The sequence below is a fragment of the Macrobrachium rosenbergii genome, chromosome 11, assembly GCF_040412425.1.
Source record: "Macrobrachium rosenbergii isolate ZJJX-2024 chromosome 11, ASM4041242v1, whole genome shotgun sequence".
Lineage (NCBI taxonomy): Eukaryota > Metazoa > Arthropoda > Malacostraca > Decapoda > Palaemonidae > Macrobrachium > Macrobrachium rosenbergii.
The window spans coordinates 11,374,619-11,395,651 of record NC_089751.1 but is presented as its reverse complement, the minus strand read 5'-3'; the positions used below and the strand labels follow the sequence as shown (position 1 = coordinate 11,395,651).

The following is a 21,033-nucleotide window of genomic DNA, read 5'->3' as shown; positions in this document are numbered from 1 at the left end:
GAGAATTGTGGCCTGAGAATTATCTTTCAAGTTTGACAGAAAACTCATTTCCATCAAAGAAATTGGGAGAATAAAATCAGTGCAGATGATGATATGTTAGTCAAGATGCTCATCAATACTAGGCCATATTGGTTATTGGGGTGTGTTTAAGAGTTTGTTGTACATCATGACAGTGAGGTAAGAAGTGTAAAACTCGAGAGAGGTGATAGTGTCATTGGTCATCACTGTCAATCATTTGTATTCTGTGAAGCTTTCACCTATTGTCATAGAGACGTTGAAAAGGATTATATGAATAATGTATCTGGTGAGGGAGAAGAAAGTAATCTTTCAAAGTTTGTGTCTGTCAGTTCTGATTGTTTATTACCAGATCAGTTAGCTAATGTGTATGAGGGCTTGTCCCATAAAAGCTGTGGCCACTGCTTGCAAAAGTATGTTCATTGTTTTGTAATCTGCCGTTAGTATTTTTAGAGGGGGATGTCAAGTATTTGCGGGTGGTTGTGGTCCCTATCCCCCCCGAATACTGGGGGTTGACTGTATTGGTTATTTTGTAACTATTTTATTCTCTTTGTAGGCAGATAAAGTTGATGCTTACCTTCATAATGTGTTGCTGAAGAGTGACCAGCCACAACCTCATCTTGCTTACCTAGGAACTTGGGTCCTCTACCACACACTAAGACTCATGATCAAGTACTTACTCACTGGATTCACCTTAGAGTTGTATGCTGTCCATGAGTATCACTCATGAATGAACACAAATTTTATTAGCAAAACAGCAATCGATACAAGACCACAAGCATTGTCACTCAGTGCCCGTCAATCATCAAGAAGTTAATAGTGTCCTAATAAGGACCTTAAAATACATGAAAACTTAGAAAATAATTGAAGTCATACGAATGTACAATGTTGCATGTAAGGCTACTTGTTTCTCCATTTGAGGAGACTATACTAGCCTTGCACATTGTTTGTTAGACTTAATCATTCTTTTGATGTTACTTGCTTATTCTCCTGTTCAGTATACGTGTACTTGGACATTAAGTTTTTAGCAGGTGTAGAGCTGTCTTAAAAAAGTTCCAGTAAGTATTCATAAGGTCTGTCAGTAGTTGGATATGACTTTTTTTTCCCCCTCTTTATTTAATGTAGGTGTTGGCCTCTCTCTCGTTGCCTTCTTATGTGAGCTGATAGTAGGCTGTGAAAAGAAGAAGAGCTGCAGATTCAGGCTGAATAACAATGCTGAGACAAGTACACCAAGAGAGGAAATTACATATATCAGTGGGTAATGCTGTGTGTTGATGGAACCAGTATCAAGTTCTCACAGGAAGACTGATATTCTTACAATTCTACAACACTGACATTGGCTGGGAACAGAAAAGAATAGCAACTACACTAATAATATAGATGAATTCCTGCTATGATCCAGGCATTGCCTTTTCCATGTGCTAAACAGTCAAACCAAGTTCAAGAAGTGTTTAAAAGCTTATGTTTTGAGGACAAGAGGTTAGTGATGAGAGGTTTGCTCATAAATGTTTTATTATTATGATTATAATTAGATTAAGGAACATATACAAGATAATTACACAATGCCTATGTCAAAGAACTTCGATGCCCAGAATGCTGATGAAAAAACTAGTAAAAATAAATGATTATCAAATGATCAAGTAATTTTAATTTACATCACCAACATTTGACTTTCATAGGGTTGTCCCAAAGTTTGTATTTAACGATTCTCGTAGGGCTGCCCCAAAGTTTGTATTCAATGACTGTCATGGGGCTGTACCAAAGTTTGTATTTACTAACTCTTATAGGGCTGTCCCAATGTTTGTAGTTAATAACCTCCATAGGGCTGCCCTCAAGTTTGTATTTAACCCTTATGCCCCAAAACGTCATGATCGAGACTGCTGGCAAAAGTTGAATTGCCAGGATTGTGGCAGTCCAACTTCTGGTCTTTTACCTAATATTTACGTCTGGCAGTGATGTATTTTTAGAACAGAAGTAGAGAGCTGTCATTGGCTAACAAGTTTATATGATAACCAGCCAGCCAATCACATTTTAATTCTCTTCTTGATGAGAAGGAAGCAGCGTTTTGTTGATGTAAATCTGAGACATGTCTGACAAGAGTTTGTGTGTTATTTTTAATGTTATTTTGTTAATAAAGCAGTTTGAATGTTTAGTTAATATGCTGTGTATATGCTACTGAATATATGAAGACTAGACAGAGTGGATTTGTTGTGTTTATAGTAACTTTCTTGGAGTGTAAAATTGTTTTGTTTTCATTTCCAGCCTAGGCTATGTTTGTTAATTTTGTCAGGGGTTTGTTTACATTCATCAACGGAAGAGTACGATCTTTGGAAGTATTTTTATATCATGTTGTAACAAAATGTATGATGTAATCTTAACAATTTTTTATTTTCCAATGTATATACTGTACATCATAAAATGAGCACATATACACAGCTTTGTTTATTTCTTAATGAGGACTTTTTTTTTTTAAGGCTATGGGAAGATTTTGCTTTTGTCGCTACTTAAATAACCACTTCAAGATGAAAATCTATTCCAGTGATAGTGTACACACTTGAATAATACCATCTTGGTCAAATAAAATTACTGTAGGTCCTTCTGGGCCACTGTGAAAGCAACCCCATTTTAATTTTTTGCTTTTTTTTTTTATTTTTTTAGTTTATAAATGTGGTCTTAATTTTGGAGAATTCTTGAGTTTCAGTACTTCCACTGTCTATTATATTAATTTCCTTGGCTGCCTTTCTGCCTTTGTTTGTGTGTCCGGAGGCTTCTGGGAATTCTGAAGGTTTTTGGGGCTTCCGAAGACTTTCAAGACAATCTCCAGGCTCTTGGAAGCCTTTCGTCTCTGATTTCTTCTCCATAAAACTCTCTTCTGTAGTTCTGTGCAAGGATAGGGGAAGCCCACGTTCTTGGAGATGAATTCAAAAGGCTCCTGGAAATTCCTGGAGACGAAAGCCTTCGAAGATTTCTTTGCAGAAAGCCCATGTTTTTGAAGGGAAACGAATCCGACAGGAATCCACTCAGGAGCTGAAGACAGCTTCACAGGAACCTGGAGTCTCTATGAATTTAAGATGTTATAATCCAGTGGGCATTTCTCCAAGAATGCTTCAGAAGCTGAGAACTACTTCAAAGTATCCTGGAGTCGTGCAGATGTCTTCATGAATACATTTTAATCTAATGGCCGTTTCTCTGGGAGGTAGAAGAATTCTGGTCGGAATGATTCAGGAGACAGATCCTGGATTTCTCCGGAGAATGCAACCCTAACTGGTCCAAAATTTTCGACATTAGGTGACCCAGTGGTATATAATAAAGGCTGTAGATTTTTGGCTGAGCTGTGTTATTTTTGTTTTGAAATGGACAGCAGGTAATTCTAGAAATTCGAGACATTTGGGAACAGCAAGAAACTAGCAAATCGGAGTGGTAGCAAGCATCTGCTAGTACATCTTTATTTTGATATATAATTACAGTTTTATTATGAAAAATAATTCATTAACAAAACAAAACAAAAATTTTTTTCTTTGATATAGTATATGCTAATTTACCTCTGTCCTCTGGCTACAGCAAAACATCTACCTCTGGAATGTAAGGGTTTATGTCCCAAAGTTGTATTTGATGATTGTCAAAGGTCTGCCCAATTTTTTGTTTAATGACTCAAAGGGCTACCCCAAAGTTTGTATTTAATGACTCATGGGCTGTCCCAAAGTTAGTATTTAGCGACTGGCATAGTGCTGCACCAAAGTTTGTATTTAGTGCTGTCATAGGACTGCCCGAAAGTTTGTATTTAATGACTTATAGGGATGTCCCAAAGTTTGTATTTAATAACTTAGGGCTGTCCCAAAGTTAGTATTTAACAACTCTTATAGTGCTGCTGCAAAATTTATATTTAATGACTCATAGGGCTGCCCCAAGTTTGTGTTTAATGATGCATAGGGCTTTCCCAAGTTTGTATTTAATGACTCATAGGGCTGCCCCAAATTTTGCGTTTAATGACGGCTGTTCCAAAGTTTGTGCTTAGTGACTCTCAATGGGGTGTTCCAAAGTTTGTATTAACAACTCATAGGGGTGTCCCAAAGTTTGTATTTAACAACTTGCATAGCATAGGGCTGTCCTAAAGTTTGTATTTAACAATGCCCATAGGCAGCCCAAACTTTGTATTTAACAATGCCCATAGGCAGCCCAAAGTTTGTATTTAATGACTTGGGGGGGCTGCCCCTAAGTTTGTATTTAACCACTCACAAATGGCTGCCGCAAAGTTTGTATTTAAAGACTCAGCTGTCCCAAAGTTTGTATTTAAAGACTCAGAGCTGTCCCAAAGTTTCTATTTAATGACTCAGAGCTGTCCCAAAAGTTTATATTTAACAATGCTCCTAGGGCTGCCCAAAATCGAATCTCGGTGGGCTGCCCATTTGTATTTAATTTACACAGGGCTGTCCCTAAGTTTGTACTTAACAATGGTGATAGGGCTGCCCCAAAGTTTGTATTTAAAGACTTTCAAAGGGCTGCCCCAAAGTGTGTTTAATGACTCTGATAGGGTGTCCCAAAGTTTCTGCTTAAAGACTAAGGGGCTACCCAAGTTTGTAATGTAACAACTAGCGAAGGGCTACATTAACTGGCTGAATTAAAAATGAAGATTAAAAAAAAATTTCCTTTAGTGACTGATTTCAAAACGTGCCATTATGTGTTGGTTATTTTAACACTCCCTCAGGGCATTAACTGTTGTTAGGCCAGATTCAGTGCATACAAGGATTGGGTTATGTGGGTTATTCATAAAGAACCCACAGGTCAAAAGTGTGGCAAATTCGAGGAAAGGATGAAATTACTGCATGCAGTCTCTTTTGGTGTAATATTTTTATTATAATAGAAGTTTAACCAGACCTCTGAACTAATTTCTTTAAGTGTTCCCAGAGCTGGCTGAAGGATTTGTCTTTATTTAGTTGATTGCAGTTTTTTTTTAAAGATTTTGATATCTGTCATCAAAGTACTGGGACACTGCTTCTCTGCTATCATCTTCTAACATCCCAAGCATCAGCAACTAATCAAGAATTTGAGGTTCATCAGCGAAAAGCAGTGGGTTTGAGGTACATAGGATTGAAGAAAGTAATGTGGTAAATATTAAATCCAGTAAAACAGAAAAAAAGTAAAAAAAAAATGAGGGTGATAGGTTAACGATGATAAATTTGATATAGCAAAGCCTTAAGACAAGAATGTAGACACCGAGATAGGGAAAAATTTTTTTTACTTGTTTCCCAAAGGAGTATAAGAAAATGCATGAAATTATTAAAGTTTTATTCTATATGACATTACAGTATTACATACCTTTTAACAATGCAAGAAAGACTGCATTCAACCACAGCTATGTTAAGAATGATGTTTGTCAATATAACCTTACTAAATATAACAATATCCCATTCAATAAATCAAAATATGAATGAGGCAAACCATGAAAATGCTTTATTAAAACCTACTGTAATTGAGACTCACTTCCAAGAATAATCACAGTTCTGAAAGAAGTGGAGTGATTTGGAGGGGAGAGGGTAAAGGGATATGATCAGTCTGTCAACCTTGATTTACACAAGAAGAAGCCTGGTACAGTACATTTGCTGATATATGATTATCTAAAGTTAGAGAAGTAGCTTCAAAATTACTAATAATGATTGATCTATTTTAGTTTCTACTGACATCTGCACAATAAAGTACAAATAAAGATGCATGGAATGTGTACTACATGAGTAACCATTATAAGAAAGCATATTACTTTCAAATTATGTCTTCCCTGAAAAGTGGTCCTAACTTTGATATGATGAAGTCTGGTACAAATGAAAGGAGAAAGGACAGGCAAGCAGACAAGCCCCCAACACATGCTACAATTTTGCTAATCAGAGAGGTCTCTCAAGTGAAAAGGCAACATGGAAAAAAAAAAAAAAAAAAAAAAGACTGCTTAAAATGCAGGTAAGGGCAATTTCATATATACTATCCTACACTACTCTAAAGCCATCCCAAAAAGTTTTGCAATGTCATAGGAAACAGTGCACACAAGTTCATCACAAAAGTTTACCAAAAATGTGAAAATGTACAAAAAAGTTTCATTATAAAATAATTTACCAGACCAACTAGCCGTACCCACATGAAATGATGACCGCTTCCCCTCCCCAATTTCTAGCCCAAAAGATTTGTTAAACACAAAACAAAGAAAAAAGGAAGCCATCAATTAATATCAACAGGATATTTCTAATCAAAAGACTGCTTTGATATCTTCCCAAGTAAAAATTCATTCTTGAAACTGAATACTTCCTAAAGGAACCCATGTCTATCTAAAGCACACGTTAAAATTGGTGCAATATATGATCTTTAATTTCTGAGTCAATAAGAAACCTAACTATAAATGATTAAAAAAGTATTTGCAAGATATTTACCAAAATTTAGGGAAGAAAAATTCTACAAAAACAAGCAACATATTCTCGTGCAGTTTCCCAAGGGCTAAAATATCAACCAAACTGGATAGAACCAAAATTATTCCAAATACAAAGGAATACAAAATGGCATACATTTTTTTTTTTTTTACAGTTATTAGGCATCTTAATCAGACTGGAGAGTTGAAATACCCAACTTGAAAAGAATTAGCCCAATTGGCTGTTTGTTTTTAGTAATTTAAATTTCACCTAATAACTTGCATTCTTTAAAAATATGTGGAAAAATAGTAAACTACAAGCATTGACATTGAAATTCAATTATTGGTTAATGTTCTGACATTCCCAAAAAAGGTATTTTAACAATTAGGATTGACTTGCATTCTTTTCAACTCTGGTATATAAAAATCTGAACTTTTTACAAATTTTTCCAAAGGTTTGAAAATATCCATATGATTCTTTGGACCTTACATATATTCAGATTTTGAATTACCATTTAAAAATTTGTTTCTTGATTATACTCAGCATTAAAAAATAATTACTATCAAGTAATTCAAGCATATTTCAAGAAACCTTCCAAGCTTATATACTCTAATTTGACTTTAAGTATCAAAATAGAAATACTGGACTCCTGATATTTTATTAATAAATACTTTAACCAGAATGCTGACTAACAGGGCAAGCCCAAACAATATGTTCAAAGGGAGTGAAAACTTAAGATGGACAACTAAATGGGAAGAGACCAAAAGAAATGGATGTGGAAGAGACCAAAGGAAATGGATGTACATTAATATCAAAAGCAAAGCAAGTGAGGACCAGAGTGACACTCAATAAAGCCTTATTACAAGCTACCCCTGCAGAGGATACACTGATGGTACCAGCTTACTGTAAAACTTTTTGGCCAACTTTCTTTTCAGATATCTTTAAATTATTGCCAACTGGTCAACATAATACAATGAAAACTACAGTTTGGTGAAGTATGAAAGACGTCTTTAACTCATTATTTAAGTGAGAGTTTTAAAGTCATATATACGAACCGTTTTAATCATGAGTACTAATTCTTACCAAATTGTGGACTAATCAAGTTTCCCTCCATTTCCTACATAAAAGTTTCATCAAGTATTATCATTAATCAATTGGATGACATCACCGAGTCACATTCAACAGAAGGATCTGATCTTGTGAAGTGAAATGTACAAAGTCATATATTACCCCAAAAAATTATACAATTAAAGCTACTTCACCTAGTACACAATTTTCTTTGTGCAATCATGAAAACCAACTACGTGCTTTTGAAATTCTAAAGAGTACAATTTTTACTATTATTTGAGCAAGAACGCACAATGTATTATGTGACATCTTGGACTATATCAGGGGATGAAACATATTATGATTCTTATAAAATAATTTAACAAAACCAGAGCAAAATTCTTTGTTCACTGGACTGGCTTGAAGGATTTGTTCTTTAAAGAAACGAACCTAAAAAATGATTACGCACATGAAAAATGGTCCTGTGTTCAAAAATCTAGAGAAGGAAAATCTTTTAAAGCACAATTTACAATTAACGTTGTCCTAAATTTTATTCACTGAACTGGATGTGTAATGTAGCCATCAAGTACCGATGTTTTAAACAAATTTGTTCAATTCTTAGATGGAATACTATTACTTCTAAATAAGAAAAATTCTCAGAATTAAGTAAATAGTATTTCTGAAATCTTTACAGCTCTTCATAATATAAAAGGCTAGCTCTTCATAATATATTATAAAAGGCTATGTTCATGGTTTATTATGGAATTCAAGACAAAAAGAATGAAATGTACTATACTTTTAATTACACAAACTAAAGCAGTTTAACCAGACCACACAGTCATATGTCTCGGGTCTAAAATACTGCTTTCTGCAGATACTGATTTGGAACATCAAACTTTATATATTTTGTTTCATCATTGGCAACAGGTACACAAAATATGAAGTAACTTTAACTAAACACTTGCATTTCAATTATGCCTGAATACTTTAGGAATGACTTTCACATAGCTCTTGACAATATCCTCCTTTCCATAATTCACAAAGAATTATGGTTATATACTAAAATTAAAGACCACTAGTAATGAGGGATATCCATGAATGACTTTGGCCACCATATTCATGTTTTTATAACCACTTGACCAAAGTATAGGCAAAGCCATACCCCAGGAAGCTTTATGTTTCTGAGATCTATTACTACAATATATACTTTCCCCTTCAGCTTTTTATCTGGAGTATAATAAATGCTGTATATTGTTAAATACTTCATATGATTCCGAGATCTATTACTACAATATATACTTCCCCTTTCAGCTTTTTATTTCGGGTATAATAAATGCTGTATATTATTAAATACTTCATATGATTCCTATCCCCATAACAGAACACCTAAATTTCAGGGTATTTGAAAGTTCAGAGATTTATACTCTGAATCAAGCTTTCAGCACTATCCTTTTTTTCTTGATATTTCAAGAATAAACAAAACTGAACTGAAAATATTCATACTTTTTTTTTTTAATCAAATACTAGGAGCCAGCCCACGAACACAAGAAATGCAAAATGAACAAAATTCAGATAAATGAATATCAATTTCAATATATGTGAAAAATAAATAAGAAGTTGCTGATGTGGACCTAAGAGTACAAAACAATGCTTTCTGCTAAAGCATTAAAAACAATACTTTCTACAAAGGCAATAATGTCAAAATTAAAAATCTCCACAGAAAGATGAATAAAATGAAGAATATTAAGGAAATTTGAGCTAATAGGAAACCACAGACATCTTCCTTTCATTACTATTATATGTTAGTTCTCCAATACCACCAAATTTCAATTAACCCATAAAATGGCCTCTTGTAAACTTTTCAGAGGGGTTTGTCATCACTTCAGTGGGGTATTAATCTAAGAACATACTTTTCTTTTTCTCACAGCAGCCAAGGGAGGCTTGGCCTTTTATCTTCGCTCGAGTCTCTTCAGCATAAATGGAAAAATGAATACAGACAATACAAAATAGTAATTTTTTTACCTTGCTAACACCAGACATCAAAGAATTAACCATAACCTCATTCCTGATAATGATGGTTGAACTCTGCTTTAAATTTCCTTCTGACACATTATATGCAATGTTTCCTACAAGTAAATATGTATAGCTAATATTCTAATGTTACTTATGGGTTTATACATAAGGCTTGGCATATAATTACATATTTTTCTATCTTTATGCATACAAATATTAACTTCTTTGAAAATATCAATGTCTTAATTCTCACCAAAACTAACTACAGCAAATAAAATTTATACTTAAAAAATTACATTTTATGTCAAACGTGCCCTTCAAGTAAGCTCTTTTCATTACTTGAGATAAAACTTCAAAGCAGCAGTAACCACGCACACAATACTTGAAAGCCCATAATTTTTCCACACAAACATTTACACAAGTCTGTGACTAAGAAGTCCACTGACTTTGACTTCACAGTGACTAAAACATAAAAGGTTAATGCTTTCATGTACAAAAACCAGACATTGTCAGTTAGCAAAAGAAACTGGCCTTTTGAAATATTTTTGTTTAGGAAAAGTTTTTGTTAAAGTTTATCTCAAACAATTGCTACTTGGAATGTGTACAAATATTTGATATACTAATGTCAGGACACTTGCAGTTTGAATATTTCTCAAAACAGTGATACATCATATAAAATGTATATATAACTGGTTTAACTTTTCACTTACAAGGGCAAACCTCATAAAAACTATAAGCATTTCGAGCATTATATGGCCCTTACTGCTATAACAATGTAGGATAACAAATTTTTCATGTCTTTAACAATAAGTATTGTGGCTGGCATTTAAATAAAAAGACAGTAAAAGAAAACCACAATTTACTCAGGAACACATTTTCTTCTTTTAAGCACATAAATTTACCTCAGATATTGTTAGTATATCATATGAACCAACTCTATACATTAACCAGATAGAAGAGCATGCAACACTGAAATTGAAACATCCAAGGCTATTAGAAATTAACACTACATATTAAAACTGATGAGATCAAAAAAGTGAGAAAACAAATATTATATTGAAATGTTACCTAAATCCACAAAGAATGTAAGAAAAAGAGAACAGAGAGAGGATTTACAAGGAATGTCATTTCTAGAGAGAGAGAGGAGTGAGCCCAAAAGATACTGAATATGCACAGATTTGTCTAAGAACTATTGTCTAGAAATCAATGAATTGAACTATATTAAATGAAGAAGCAAGTCATATGAAGTGATGACAAATATACATCAAAATGATGAACATTGTTCTATGTACACAAATCATACAAAAAGAAAAAACAACCTCCAACAGAGATACACATCATGCAAACTATTATTCTATAAATACTGAATTATAAGCACACTATATCAGAGGAGCATCTCATAAACTCCTTTCTTGTGTTGTGCATAGGCAGTCCATTTTATCAAAATATTTCTTCTATTGCCCTTTTATACAAGTTCTACCTTTAGTTCTAATGCACATCTGTCAGCTTCAACTGGAGGCCCCAGCTAAAAAAAATCCATCAACTGGATTACCTTCTAAGGTTTGAACAAATGAGTGAAGTGTATGAAACAGACTGCACTACTATGACAATGATCAAATTACACATACTGTACAGTCCTCCAAGTGCTTTTGACCAAAGTGCATCTGTCTAAAGATGAAGAGTATTTAAACATCATGAAGCCCTGTGAAACTGCTTCTTTGTATTGAACATCAGAGAAAAATATCAATCTTCCTTAACATACGGCAAAGACTCAATGGCTAGTGCCTTCAAGCTGATAAGTTACATATGATGAAGATGCAAGAAATTGATAACTTGTGCTTTCCTTACAGTTGTGCTAGATGTTTGGGAGGCATTAAATGTAAAAGGTCATGGCTCCAACTTCTTTGCCGTGGCATACATCATAAAATAGACATTAAAGATTTGTACAACATTGTCCAGTGATTGTTTCTTTTTTTTTTTTAATTTTCAAGGAAAAAAAGACAAGCAAAAATAAAAAGGCTTGATTACCTATAATTCAATGTTGAAACTTACAGCCTACAGGAAGCATCCATTTTTTTCAGTACAGTAATGATAACATTACACATACAATGGGAAAAGCTAGAAATTCATTAAATGTGCATCTGACAGTAAAATATCAATCTATGAGTATAAAAAACTAACATTACATTATTACAGTATATCACAAATTAGCATATGACTGAATAGAAGATAGACAAACATTCATTTCACATGAATATATATATGTGTACTAGTCTAAAAACTTAATAGCTTAACAATACAGACTCTTGCATAAAATTTTCTATAATAGGTTTCTGATAATAAATTAAATCTGAATAAAAGATGAAAAATTTAATCAGTCTTTCATATAGTTTTACATTATCTTGTACACAAGTCACTCACACAAAAATACACTTCCATACACACATCATGTGAAGTATAAAATACCTCTCAAAAGACAAAGCATTCATACATTAAATTAGGAGAAAAATCTAATCACTCTTGCGACTGTGATGCCACACACGCACCACCACTCTTGGTTCCGATGAAATGAACACTGAAAAGAAATTGGCAATATATGATATTTTCTATTTAATGAAAGTAGCTGGTTAAACCATTTTATAATCACCAAGGCCATTTAAAAACAAAGGCCTGTGTAATAATGAACAGCGATGTATGCCACTACTAAATGAGTTCCTAATTCTGCTCTATCCCTGGAGTATAATCAAAATCTTTCAATAACTGTACAGCATACTTACTGTATGAGTGCTAGCAGCATTTCTGCTTCCCTTTGCTTTTTTTAGTACTATGGAGTCGCACAGGGTCATTTGATGCATTCTGTCTGTCTTTCTGTTCCTTCTTAGCTTGCAGTACCATCCTAGTCATTACTGTGAACATCTGGAAAAATATAACTTGCCATAATATTCCACAGAAATATAATTAACCTGCCTCATGAGCTGAAGGAACTATTATAAAAAAAAAAAAAAAATCACTTACTAATAAAACAAAAGTTTGACCTGACTGCGCTAATCATTTTTAGTGTCAGCTGTTTTACGATGAAAATCCTAATATACTGGAATATGGCTATGATACTAATAAGGGGAAAATGAGATCTAACATCCTTAACTTTGTCCTAAAATATCAAACAGCAACCTTAGTAACATAAAATTAAGGCAAAATGCATGAAATCTGTGAAAAATTGCCAAAGAATCTGATTTTTGTGGGAATATGGAGAGATATGGCTATATCACCAAAAAAGAGTTAGGATCGTCTCAGGGGTGGGCAACATATTTTTTTGGCCTCCTTTATCAGCACACATTAATGGCCAAAATAGAAGCATTTTTACCATAAAAATGGTTAAACAAAAAAACTTGGAAACTGCTATTCACAGGAAAGTAAGGCATAGAATAACAAAAGTTGGAATCATAAAAACATCTGATGCTTCAGTTTCCATCTCAAAATATCTAATATGTAGTTCGGCTGCTGCGGCCGTTCAAAACTTGATTGATGACAGATTTAATACTTCTTTCTCTCTGTATCTGGAAAACAGTCCTTCATAGAAAAGAAGCTCATGGAAGAAAAAAGATGCAGAATATCAAAATACATCATGCGATGTGACTTTTAACTTCACACCTCAAAATTATATACGAGATATAACAATTAAAAATTTAAGTATCTCAATTTCAGGGTAAAAAACATTTTTTGACGTAGGAAAAACCTATTTTTGGTAGTAACTGTTGAGTCCTCAAGGAGTTACCTTCCATGGTCTACCAGAGCTCCATGGTGACCAAACTAATATCAAAGAATTCTCTTCTAGTTGGTCTTTTTGGCCAGGTATTGTGTCGTAATGATTAACATTAAAACACGTGATGGAGTATATAATGGACTCAAAGATAAGAGGGCACTTTCCCTTACCTTCAGCGAAGCTGAACCCAGTTTTACCAATGTCAAAAGAACCTGCAAGAAAGAGAAGTGACTACTGCGCATGCACATCCGCCCTCTTGTTTACAACAGGGCCGTTAAAGACCAAGGAGCCATTACTCTCAGTTTGGTCAATGCAGGATGATCCCTTGCCCAAATCCCATGCTTTTTTGTCAGGAAAGTGGGAGGGTTTTGAGGACTCAACAGCGACTACCAAAAATAGGTTTTTCCTACATCAAAACCTGTTTTTTGATAGAGTAGTCACTTGTTTCGTCCTCAAGCAGCTTTACAAAGAAACTGACAGGTGACAAAAAAGGCTGCTCCCAATTGTTAATCCCAACACCCCCAAAGGAAAAAAGGATAAAAAGGGCAGGAAGGTTAACAGTAGGCGAGAGATGGCGTTGGGATCTTAGTAACTGGTGCTGAGTGGCCAAGAGTGGACACCGAGGCACCAGAGAGTGAGCACCGCACACCCGAAAGCTGGTGCCGAGCGTCTGAAAGCTGGCACCATGCATTCTGCAGTTGGCGCCAGTCGAGCCAGTAGCTCGAGCAGGCGGGCACTACTGGGCACTTGTAGAATGAGCTAAAAAATGTGGAACTTTTCACGATTCCTGTCATCCTCCGAAAGCTCATCCTAACCAAAACATTGAGCACAATTCTCTCCTACTGCATTTCTGCCCTTACACTTTTCAGTTCTCTGCAAAGGAATGTGTAATAATAAGATGTTCAATTAATTCTTTAAGGACAAATGTTATGAAGTACACATAGTACCATTAAATAGTTATCTCAATTCCTTTCAAATGCTAATTGAGACATACAGATATGCATTTCAATACTGAAAAAATCGGTCCGGTAGCAAACATAATATTTGAGTTTATTGCGCTACTCGAAAAAGGAAAGTTACCTTTTACCAAGCAAAATTGAAGTACACAGAGTACCATCATACATGCATGTCTCAATACTTATCAAACATCATTTGAGACCTGCAGTATGCATTTCATTCCCAAAATATCGGTCCGGTAGCGAATACAAGGTTACGTTTATTACACTACTCGGAAAAGGAAAGTTAACCTTTGCAGACCAAGACGAAGTACACTGAGTACCATCATACATACATATCTCACTTCCCATCGCACATTATTTGAGATTTAGTTATGCATTTCATTAACGGAAATATTGGTCCGGTAGACAACGCAATAGTACTAACATTTTATAACACTAATTAAAAAAAAAATGCGGTAGTGAATGCAAAACTAAGTTTCTCACACTACTTAGAAACGAAAAGTCAGTTTGGTAGCGAACACAATATTATTATGCTACTCGTAAAAGGAAATTCACCTTTACCGACCAAGATGAATTAAACACAGTATGTACCATCATACATTCAAGTCTCAAATTCTAATTATGATTGAGACTTGCGGATAAGTATACAAAATCATGATTACTTGTTCGGCAACGAACACAATGTTTACATTCACCAGTAAAGGCGATATTGTCAGTTAAACTACGTTACTGGTAGTTAAACAACTGATTGCGAATCCGCTACTGTTGTGAAATATGACAACTTAAACAAAACAATCAAAAACTGTCCTGAATGCTGCAAGCTTAAAGGCTACCCAAAATCGGCAATAAAACATCACCAAAATCCGGTCTCTGACAGGCATTTTTAAGAACAAAGCTGACAAAGACGCTCTGTGTTGAGCGTCGGCAGAAACGTAATGGATGAGTATTTGCCAAGTAGTTCCTGATACTCTCGTTAGTGGGCGAGACCAGTCACCTGCACTAAAGTGAAGCACTAACCTGCGAATATTTTCATTTGAGCTGCCAAGGCAAAAGAAACTCTTAGTTAAGTAATTATTGGGTAAGTTACTTAAATAAAAATATTTTTTTTCTTCACTTTTCAATAGTTCAATTTTTACATATTAGAAAGTAAATATATTGTGCAAAAAGATAGTCTTACACAAACAAAAAATAACAACATAAACTCATGCAAAATAATTCCATTGTACTGTAATCTATAAAGGATGTGTGTACAGCAATGTACTTTTGCTTTAGAAATGGCCTATTTTCTACAATTACTTATATTTTCCTTCTTGCAATTTTATCAATGAGAGAGACATTGGTGATTTCCAAGTTAGAAAATATTACTGTGCAAGTATTGTACATAGCATAACCGCTTTTCTAACAAGAACAGTTACGTGTTCCCAAATATCTATTCAATCAACTTCTATTACTTATTAATACTTAATATTAATTCTACTAATCACAACAGAATACAAATCTTTCTCATACACAGTCAGTTAAAAGTATCAGTGTCTAAGGGATCTGAAATACAACTTTCCGATGAAAATTCTTACTCACCTCTTCAACATTAATATTATCCTTTGCACTAGTTTCAAAGAGACTGATGTTCATCTGATCAGCAAATCTTTTAGCATCCTCATACAACACCACTTTCCTATCAGGACAGTCGTTTTTGTTGCCAACTGAAATGTATGTAGAAAACACTATTATACTCAATATACTGAAAATTTCTAAATTAAAAATAAAAAAAAAGCAGTACAATAGTCTCTCAGCATACATCTCTTTTACCATATCAAACAACACAATTATAAGCATAGTATTACAGTATTTTAGCAGGACAGCTGAGTCACATTTCTAAACACTTATGGCTGGCCCAAAGGATTTATTTCCAAATGAAGGGTGAATACTGGAGCAAGAAAAAGTCAAAGTTTGATAGCAACATAAGAACAGACAAAAGGGCACGGTTGACAAATAAGAGAGACAGAGCAGTACAGGTTGGATCAGAAGGAATACACAAAATAATAGAATTAAATAAAAACCAACCATAGAATTAAATAAAAACCAACCATCTAACATACAACTAAATCGCACCTCTTCCTGGAAAGTTGTGTACCCTCTTTACATAATACCCCTTCAAGTGGCTAAAATTTAAACTACTATTTTCAGACTCAAATCCATACCTGATAGTTTGAGCAAACTAAATCATCAGCCTAAGCATCATCATGACCTTCACTGGTTAATAATTGCATATAAATATAATAACATACATTAATGTGACCACTGAGTACTATTTCTCAACCATTTAACAACTGCTCTGAACTTCACAGGTTAATAATAGAATATAAATATCGTTACATACATTAACGTGACCACCGAGTACTATTTCTCAACCTCTTTACAACTGCTCTGAAGTTTTTATTTATCATATAGATTTATATATTCATACAAAATACTGTACCTATCTACAAATATATACACACCTACATAATGTGGAACCAGCATTCAGTGCTTCCAATCTATTAAATTATAAGTTTTAAAAATTGTAACATGCTAGATGAGATCAAGTTACTTTGCAAATGAACAAATCTTTTGGGCCAGCAGTAAGAGAATTACGATTTCTACCCTGGTGCTCTGGTTAAATTATTTAACAGTAACCTGCAACAAAGCAAAGTGAACACCAATACCTTAAATTAAAAAAGAACATTTTCAAAAGTTCTCAGGAAAAGATGAAAAAACTTGCCTAATATTCTGTTGACTACTTCACAATTTTGTTCTATTTCATGAAGCCATCGTTTCACATTCGCAAAACTTTCGCCATTCGTAACGTCGTATACAACAATTACACCATGTGTGCCTCGATAATACCTGCAAAAATTGACATTTAAAAAAAAAATTACAACCACATTACATCTGGTCCATGAAATGAACTGCTAATGTGATGAAGAGGATAAGTTAGAAAAGCAGTATGTTTAGCAAATTATGCTTCAAAGTACCTTTTAGAATTAATTCACCAAACATTACTTTCATTTATTTCTAAAAATAAAACACCATATTTCCTGCATACATGAGTATACAATACAGCAACAACTGGTACAGTAATATGCATTGTAAGGGGAAAAAAAATATTACAAAAGCAGTTTCATTTTCAATTATTACCACTATGGAAAAAATATTTTCTCTTTTAGTTATTTAGGTTTCACAAATAACACCAGCAGTCAAATGTAGCAATCAGAAGTATTTAATTTTTCGGTTATCAGCGCCTCTGTTAGGTATGTATCGGCGCCAATATGCAATTATTGGTGCCGATAAGTGGAAATTGGCACCGATCGCAGACTTTTGTTGCTACACAAGCACTGAAAAACCGGATTGCTGATAACCGGGGACTGCCTGTACATGTTTTTTCTAATATTAATTACAATTATAGCTGACATACTATCATAAAAGATAAGAACTAAAACCAACAGCAATCCCTGGGTATATTTATGAGCAAATAAATAAAAAGACATCCTGGAGCTGCAGAGATGCAGTACATTCCCCTGTGAAATCTCAAGGCATACTGATCGATGTCCCTCCCATGCCATGCTAATATTTGCTGTAAGTCATTTATGGGACACTGAAATGCTATGAACATCTTTCCTGCTAAATTCATTCAAACAGTATAGCACACAATATGATTAATCATATGAGGTTTCCATCCATCACCCAAAACCTGTTATAATGAGGATTCCCATCCATTAAGGGTTAAAAAGATAATGCATTGTGAATAATGGGGTCATGAGCTTCAGTTCTCCATTTCTTTATTGTTCCCTTGACTCTGCTCTTCCACAAACGCAATGTACCCAAAACAGACCCATTCCAAAGAGAGTAACTACTTTCATTCAAACTACCTAAAAAGACCATGAATGGTGTCGCTTCACCTCAAGGTTGGCACAAAGGTTTACTGACACGAGAAAAGGTGGTCATCCTTCCATCTGTCAACAAATACCTTAGAAACTTCACGTTGTCCAACAAGGAAGATCCAATCCATTGACACTTGGAATACAGCCATGGCAAATGACTCCCTGGCTCCTGTTTCAGCAACTGAGGAGGAAATACCTTCTGCACAAAGCCATTCCAACAGTAGGTTTTCCATCAGTCTGCAGGCTGATGGGTCCACCTTTAGGGGGAAGTTTCTGTATCCTCTGGGGTTTAGTAACTTCCATTATTGTGTCAGAAGCATGGGAAGTAGCTTGCATGAATGACTGGAAGAATTCTTTGACCCAGAGATTGCTATCTGTCTCCTCCGACTCCACAAGCAAGCAGAGACCAGCACAACCAAACAACAGTGATGCCTCTGGGTACAAGCCTAAGGTACATTCTACAGAGGACATGGGGTACCGAGGAGGGCCGTTAGTTTACCCAAGACCAACTTGCTAACAAAAAATGCCTCTCCAACTTGGCTTGTAGGAGTTCTGTGGGCAGGGGACCTTCACGCCCCACTGAATTCATAACAGACTAAAAGGCTCCTCAACCAAAGCACGAAAAAAGATGAAAGCCTGAGCCTTCCCCTGCTGTGGGGACCAGGACAAGTACCAAGGGCAAACCTCACAACACAAAGTCAAGATTCAAAGACAAAGGTGAACATACATGATCCTTTTACCTGTCTTCAGCAATGCATGGTCAGGGACGGACACAGGCCAAGGACACCCCTAGCCAGACATGACAGTCTGGGAACCACTCGTGAACACATCCCTGATGCACCAAATTAACTTCCCAAAGCTGGAATGGGAACTGCAGACTTATCTCTTCAAGCTTCTGGATATCACTAGCATCAAATCATGATAAGAATACCAGAGAAAGGAAAGAGAACATGGCGAACAAATATATTCACATACCCAATCCTGGCTCACACAAAACTCCTGCACGTAGAGAAAAGGACTTGAATACAAACCAGTGTAACTGGACCAAGAGCGCCTGGCACCAAGGGAGTACCTCCAAGATATTACCAAATCATTCCGCAAGGGAGAAGTAACCAAACTTGTTAAGAATATTTTGAGAATTGGAAAAAGATCCCAGATAGGGATCACTAGGAGTATGAGGACTCCTATTGGGCCTGGAGGACACAGAAACAGAATCCAATTTCAAGCAAGCATGCTTATCTTCACCTAAAATACCTGCCTCCTGCCTACACGAACTTCACTTGATCTTGCTAAGCACATGCTTTGGCAACTGAGCACCAATCTGTACACCAAATGTTCCTGGTTGGCATGAGGAAGAAAACAACAGGCACAATCTGCTTCCACTGTCGGGCACATTTTGTTTCCTTGTACCTCCAACAGTTGGGGGGGAGCATTACATGGTTAAGGTATGGCTAATGGGGAGAGAAGGCTTTGGCACTTTCTCTGCTTTAAGGGGGTACCTGAAAGAGAACTAATAAATTTGGCTGGTAAAGCAGCAAATGTTGAAGTGGTGGCCTCCATAAACTTCTGAAATGTAGCTCTAACACTAGCTACATCAGCTTCCAATTTGCCAAACCTCATACCCTGAATGATACAGGGAGCCAATCCCAAAATCCAGAAGACTATCCAAAAAAGACAATATGAATAACATACACTCAATATGTCCCCACAGACTGACAAGAGTAAAAACAAAAACAGAAAACAATAGACACTCAAACCAATGGTTCACGTGAAAAAGATGGGCCAATATATGGTTCAGACTAAACAACATTATCAGTTTCTAAGTTTTCCCACCCTATCATCCTCCTTCTGATGTGGGAAATACAGCTGTGACAACAGAAAGGCAAGGTTTATTAAGAAATTACTAATACTATAATAATAAAATATTACACCACAGCCGTTAAACTACTTACGTGGATGTGATCGTTCTAAATCGTTCTTGACCAGCAGTATCCCATATTTGTAATTTTACTCTTGCACCATCTACTTCTAACGTACGTATCTTGAAGTCTACGCCAATAGTTGTGATATAATTTCCAGTAAATGTGTTATCAGCAAACCGTAATAATAATGAACTTTTTCCAACACCTGTAGAGAAAAAAACCCATATATCAAACATTAAACTTTTCAAGTATGTACTGTATGTATATATATATATATATATATATATATATATATATATATATATATATATATATATATATATATATATATATATATATATATATATAATTAGGTAAACAAGAACAGCTTCAAAGCACCTTTTAGAATTAATTCACCACGTTACTTTCATTTATTTCTAAAAATAAAAATGCATATTTCCTGCATACATAAGTAGACCATACAGCAACAACTGGTACAGTAATATGCATTGTAAGGGAAAAAATATTACAACAGCAGTTTCATTTTCACTTATTTCCACTATGGAAAAAATATTTTCTCTTTTAGTTATTTAGGTTTCACAAATAACACCAGCAGTCAAATTTAGCAACCAGAAGTATTTAATTACCTTGATAAAGTATTTAACAGGACACCAATAAATATATGAAAACGACAGACAAGAATTTGTTAATGCTCAGCCATCAAATAACCTAATACAAGTACTAAACTAAAAAGTTTTCTTACATAAAGGAACCAGGCCATAACTGTTTTAATGTTCTGAAGAAAACATAGAGTTAGCAATCCTAAGGTTTTTTGTACAATGCCTGGCATTCATTCTTACATAACCCCTGTAGGGAGGCGGTACCATCGGGGTACCTAATGTGGTGCACTATAGGCATTACCAAGTGTGTCTACAGTGTCCCTTCCACCCCTAGCTGCACTGACTTTTTAGTCTTTTACATGACCTCCATTCATGCTGCCTTTCTTCAATCTTAGTACAACTGTGG

At 35.0% G+C, this 21,033-nt stretch overlaps 2 protein-coding genes across 7 annotated transcripts in view; one reads left to right on the top strand and one right to left on the bottom strand.

The window, feature by feature from the left end:
- The window catches only part of LOC136843140 (glutamate receptor ionotropic, kainate 2-like), a 30,123-nt gene extending 23,930 nt beyond the window's left edge, over positions 1-6,193 (top strand). For 2 of the 5 annotated variants that reach the window (XR_010854465.1, XR_010854464.1), the window contains exon 2: positions 572-6,193. Coding sequence is in view for 1 of the 5 variants with exons in the window: in XM_067111190.1 (XP_066967291.1) it covers positions 1,141-1,277 (137 nt within the window). In the remaining 4 variants the exon portion in view is untranslated. The remainder of the gene's footprint in view (positions 1-571) is intronic. The other 3 variants (XR_010854466.1, XR_010854463.1, XM_067111190.1) reach the window with 3 other exon arrangements.
- Positions 5,288-21,033, bottom strand: part of Rab35 (RAS oncogene family member Rab35) — a 61,607-nt gene continuing 45,861 nt past the window's right edge. For both annotated transcript variants that reach the window (XM_067111192.1, XM_067111191.1), the window contains exons 2-6: positions 20,059-20,233; positions 16,948-17,072; positions 15,765-15,889; positions 12,242-12,380; positions 5,288-12,039 (exon numbers count right to left, since the gene is read on the bottom strand). In XM_067111192.1, coding sequence (XP_066967293.1) covers positions 12,252-12,380; positions 15,765-15,889; positions 16,948-17,072; positions 20,059-20,233 — 554 coding nt within the window. In that variant the 3' untranslated portion in view covers positions 5,288-12,039; positions 12,242-12,251. The remainder of the gene's footprint in view (positions 12,040-12,241; positions 12,381-15,764; positions 15,890-16,947; positions 17,073-20,058; positions 20,234-21,033) is intronic.